The sequence below is a fragment of the Propithecus coquereli genome, unplaced genomic scaffold, assembly GCF_000956105.1.
Source record: "Propithecus coquereli isolate 6110/MARCELLA unplaced genomic scaffold, Pcoq_1.0 Scaffold605, whole genome shotgun sequence".
NCBI lineage: Eukaryota > Metazoa > Chordata > Mammalia > Primates > Indriidae > Propithecus > Propithecus coquereli.
Genome location: NW_012152008.1, coordinates 522,758 through 528,055, shown reverse-complemented (window position 1 = coordinate 528,055; position 5,298 = coordinate 522,758). Strand labels below are relative to the sequence as shown.

General features: G+C 57.6%; 1 protein-coding gene across 1 annotated transcript; it reads right to left on the bottom strand.

Moving 5' to 3' along the window:
• Positions 1-1,457: 1,457 nt before the first annotated feature.
• On the bottom strand, positions 1,458-3,871 carry NEU2 (sialidase 2 (cytosolic sialidase)). Its single transcript, XM_012659324.1, has 2 exons — positions 3,671-3,871; positions 1,458-2,396 (listed from the first exon to the last, which is right to left on the bottom strand). Exons 1-2 carry the CDS (start codon positions 3,869-3,871, stop codon positions 1,458-1,460), a joined length of 1,140 nt encoding a protein of 379 aa, XP_012514778.1.
• Between the last annotated feature and the right edge of the window lie 1,427 nt (positions 3,872-5,298).

The window sequence follows — 5,298 nt, the reverse complement described above, 5'->3', positions numbered from 1 at the left end:
CCCCCCTCCTCTCTCACCTCCGCCTGGTTCTACCTGTCTCCGCAAAGAGTGCCCCAAGGCAGCTCCACGTCACAGATGCACATCGAACAGCTTCACCCTCCTCGCCCCCTCGATGCTTCTGAATTGTCTGATTTATCTGAGTTTCATTCCTGCCTTCAGCCACGTCACCTGCACAAAAATAACTCATGATGATGGCTCTAGTGGGCTGAATGGGGGCCCAAAAGGATATATATGTCCAAGTCCTAATCCCTGGAATCTGTGGAAAAGGGTCTTTGCAGATGTAATTAAGTTAAGGATCTTGAGAGATAAGATCATCCCGGACTATCTGGGGGCCCTAAATCCAGTGACAAGTGTCCTTACAAGAGACAGAAGAGAGGGCCGGGCACAGTGGCTCACGCCTGTAATCCTAGCTCTCTGGGAGGCCGAGGCGGGCGAATTGTTTGAGCTCAGGAGTTCGAAACCAGCCTGAGCAAGAGCAAGACCCCGTCTCTACTAAAAATTAGAAAGAAATTAATTGGACAACTAAAAATATATAGAAAAAATTAGCCGGGCATGGTGGCGCATGCCTGTAGTCCCAGCTCCTTGGGAGGCTGAGGCAGTAGGATTGCTTGAGCCCAGGAGTTTGAGGTTGCTGTGAGCTAGGATGATGTCACGGCACTCTAGCCTGGGCAACACAGTGAGACTCTGTCTCAAAAAAAAAAAAAAGAGACAGAAGAGAGGACACCGGAGCAGAAGGAGGAAGCACAGGTAGGGGCTGGAGAGGTGGCGCCACAAGCCGGGGAGCAGCCAGCCTGGCCAGGGCCCCCAGAAGCTGCGAGAGGCAGGGAAGGATCCCCCTGGAGTCCCCGAGGGAGCACAGCCCTGTGCACACCTTGACTTCAGACTTCAGAACCCTGAGAGAACACATTTCCGTTGCTTTAGCCACGGAGATTGAGGAAATTTTTTATGGGGCCCCAGGACGCCGATACAATCACTCAAGCCAGCTTAACTTTCCCAGGCCCCGCCTCTGCTCCCTGCAAACTGTCCCCCCTGCTGTCTGCTCTAAAGCATTAGCTAGAACACACACGGACACACACGTCCCTGCTAATTTGCATCTGTGTCGCAGCCCTTCCCTGGAACACGGTGAGAGGAGACACGGGCCGGACTAGGTAACTCGTCGAGACCTGCGCAAGGCTGGCAGTGGGCACGGGCAGGCTGAGCCGCCCTGCGGGGCTCGCGGCGCCTTCCCTGCCCAGGGGCCGCAGAAGCCGGGCTCCTTCGGTTTCTGGGCTGAAAACAGAATCCCCTGGGAAGACTGCAAGGATGAAGGAGGAGAAGAGCCACGAGGCAGCCTCTGCACGCACCGTTAAAGAGGGGAAACACGAGTGGCCGCCAAGTCCGGAGGACACCGGGAGAGAAAAAGTAACGAGCCCTCAGCCGGCGCGTGGCAGCAGAGCTGTCGCCGGCGCGCAGCGGGCTCACTGGGGCGCGAGTTCAGCCGGGAAGGCTTGTTTCAGGGTGAACATGAGGAAGACAACCTCCTCGTTATTGTCCGATTCGTACAGACACCCGAACTGGGGGGACCCGTCGGGGCCGGTCCCCATGCTCTGGAGGTCTGAGTAGGCGCAGCTGCCCGCGGCCAGCAGGGCCGGCTCCGACCAGGCCTCGGGGGCCGGGGGCCACTTGTGGAGGTAGGCGCCCAGGTCGGACCTCTGCCGCGGGTCCGTCGGGTGGGTGTAGAGCAGCCACTGCCCTGAGGAGCCTGAGCCCAAGCTGGGCCTGGGGAAGCTGATGACGCTCCCGTGGCAGCCACCGGGAGGCTCCACGAGCTTCTCCACTGGTTGGGTCTCCTCGAAATCGAGCCCGCTGTTGGCGCTGCGGGCCTGGACCCTGGCTCTGCGGGAGCTTCTAGCGTTGAGGTACACCAGCCTCTGTCCCCCAGCCTCGACTTCGGCCACTTGGCACTCCAGGGTCTCCTGGGCCAGAAAGTTCCCTCTCTCCCACGTGCGCCCATGGTCGTGACTGAGGAAGCAGAAGGCCGAGGGGGACGGCCGCCCGGCGGGGCGCAGGTTCCGGTACGCATAGGCGGGCACCACCAGGCTCCGCGTCGTGTTGTGCAGCTGCAGGCAGTGCCCCGGGCCCACTGCGAAGGTGGCCCATTCCTTGTGGGCCGCGCCAATGGCCGAGCTGGTGAGGTCTCTCGCGGGGCTCCAGGTCCTCCCGTGGTCGGTGCTGGTGACGAGGCACAGCCGCGTCACATTGACCCTGGTGTGCAGCTGGTGGTGCTCGGAGACCTGTCCCAGGACGGCAATGAAGAAGAGGAAAACGGTCCCTGTGTGCTCGTCGTACAAGGGGCACGGGTTCATAGACCGGTGGCCGTTCAGCTGGGCTTGGGCCACCACCTCTTGAGCTTGCCACTGAATGTGGAGAGAGACAGGAAGGAGAAGTACAACCTTGAAATAACCAGTGACGGGCACAGGAGCTGCACACTTGGGGACGGGTGGGGACGGCATGTCTCATGGGGTTAGAGTCAAAGGGCATAGGGGAGAACTCGTCACCCAGTGCTCCTGTCCTATAGCACCTCCCAGAATTCAAGGCTGGGGCCCACCTCCCTCCCTCCAAGACAGCAGCTGTTTTCTTGAGTAGCACCATTTCTCCTGTTCCCGTCGACACTTATTCACAGAGCTCCCACCACGTGCTAGACCCCAAGATGCAAAGATGACTCAGGCATAAGCCACCCCCAGCTCGTCCTGGTCTCCTCCACTCCAACCCAGTCCAGCCTGCCATTCTTAAAAACATTGCAGACTGCAACAGCCTGACCAGTGGCAGACAGAAGACGACAATCACCTCCCACCTTCTCCACACCGTACTCTACTCATGCAGCCGGGCTCATATTGGGCCTCCACAGTCCTATGTCACTGTAGCGCTGCTATTTGTCCCTGCTCAACGGCTGCCCCAGTGAGCAGTTCTAAGCGCAGACACAGTGCCAAAAGTCTAACCTCCACTGCTTCATCTACTGCCCAGCCCTGGGGAACAAGTGTTATTAGCTCCTTCTTACACCCGGAGAACAAGAGGCTGAGATTGGGTAGAGGGGTGGCCTGGGCCATGCCTCTGGTAAGTGATGGAGCCAGAACTCGAACCCAGGGCCATCTGCTTTGGATCCCATGCTTTGAACAGCTACTATGTAGTAACAACTATAAAGGAATGAGCAAGACTGGCTCAAGCCATTCTTGAGCGCCCTCGTCAAGATTAATTACTTGATCTACAAGCTGGAACTTCAGGACATAAACAATCATCCCAACCCACCCACTGCCCAGGTTAATTTGACTCGAAGGGTACAACCCCCAGTTATGTAAGACTGAACTATCACTCCCTTGGGCTCTCAAGGATGCTGGGAAACTGGTCCAACCATGCAATAAGGCAGACGCAACCAGGCCAGCGGGTTCATGGTGACCCCGTGTGAGGTCCGAGTACTCACTCACAGGGCACCTTCCCTGCCCAACCCCTGGGTGGTTCCCTGGCTCCCTCCTGGGCTCCAATGTGTCTTTTCCCTCCATCCCCCAGACCCCAGCCATCGAGGGATGGAATTGTCCCCATGTTCCATGACATCTAGGCCTGGCTCCCCCCGCACACCAGCAAAGGGGCGTGCGTAGAGCCGCAATGTAGCAGTTGTAGCTGCGCCCTGCCTTACCTGGACCTGGTGGGCGGACGCATCGTAGCTTCCTCTGCGTAGGACAATCAGCTCTGCGTCCTCATCCTTCTTGCTCTTCCGCCGTTCCGCAAAGGCCAGCAGGGTCTCCTGCCATGGCAGGTAGAGCAGAGCAGGGATTCTGTAGGCCTGGGCTCCCGACTGGAACACTCTTTCCTTCTGCAGGACGGGACAGGACGCCATGGGGCTGCGGCGGGCAGGAAGAGAAGATGAGTCACCTTCTGTCACACCTGAGACGGGGCCAGAGTCACCCACCAAGACAGGTGGTGCTCACCCCATGGGCGGGGGCCTGTCCTCTCCCACATGGGTTCACTCTCCTTCCTTACACCCTCTGACCCTAGGTACCAATTCTGCATTCAGCTCCCGTGGCGTTGGGCTCATGAGCCATCGGGAGGGGGTATCTGGAAAGGCGTATATTGTATTAGATTTTTATTGTAAGTTAACGAACCTCCTTCTGACAGATTTGTGATAACCGTCAGCTGCTTTTGCCAAACCCAACACATCAATCCCGTGAAAAAGCTTGGGTGGGAAGGGAGCGCCTGTGCCGGGCGTTCTGCTGCCGTCCGACTGCCAGACAATGACACATGGGAGCTTTTTATAACTCCAGAGCCCTAGAAAGTTGTCTTAGAAAAAAAAGAAAAAGAGAAAAAGCCTCGATCCTCAAGGCTCTGCCCCCCAGGCCGCCTGAGGCTAAGGCCCAGCCGCCCCCACTGTGTGGGCTCCCCCCAGCCGAGACAGCAAGGACAGCGGCTCCTGACAGCTAACCGGGCTGGGGGAGCCTCCAGAGGTATAAGAAAATAGAAATTAAAGAAAAGTATTTGGCTAAAAAGTGTAGGGAGGGGCTGGGGATAACTTGGTGACAGTGGGTGACAACGGCCTCTGTGCTAGGCCAGCCGGGTCCCTGCAGGGGACTCGCCCCCAGCTCTGGGGAGTGCGGGCCGCAGAGCCCCAGCGTGGGAAGTAGGGGCCGGCTGCCCTCGGCTGAAGAACTTGCTCCAGGTCTTCCAGGAGGGGCTGCAGCCTGTCCAGGACATAAGGACCCTTGTCCTCACTGGGGACAGCTCAGCTCCGGAGCTCCCCGGGGTCACTGAGACTCCTGAGACCGCGTTGCAGCTTGTCCCTCTGTAACCCCTCCCTTCCACGGTGCGGACCCTGGGAGGCCCCTGCCTGTGGACGTGTCTCCAGGTCAGAGCCAGCGTCCCGAGCCATGGCCTTCGGTGGGGCAAGGGGGAGCGGGACAGGAGCCAGCAGGGGGGGCACAGGCTCCCCTTTGCCTACCCTTTCTACCTCTCCCAGTTTTTCTACCAGGTTCACGTGTTATCTGTTTTAAACTTAACATTTTTGAGAAATAATTGTCATCTGTCAGTCTTTCATTCAATCCACAATGAACATGATTATGAAAACAATGAGACAGAATAAAACTCGGAAAGGCAAACGCCGCACGAGGAAAACCGTGCTACGGCCTGAGCACGGGCGGAAGAATCAGTCTCGGTGATAAAATCCGGACCCGCAGCTATAATCCCAGAACACAGGCTTGGTAGACACAAGGGCTGCATCGAAACTTTGTTACAAAATGTCAACGCGAAAGAATCAAATATGATTAAAAGTTA

Excerpts from the sequence above, each read along its gene's own strand:
- NEU2 (XM_012659324.1), bottom strand. The coding sequence starts at position 3,871 with ATGGCGTCCTGTCCCGTCCTGCAGAAGGAAAGAGTGTTCCAGTCGGGA. Across the intron at positions 2,397-3,670 it reads CGTCCGCCCACCAGGTCCAG|TGGCAAGCTCAAGAGGTGGT; the intron begins GTAAGGCAGGGC and ends CTCCACATTCAG.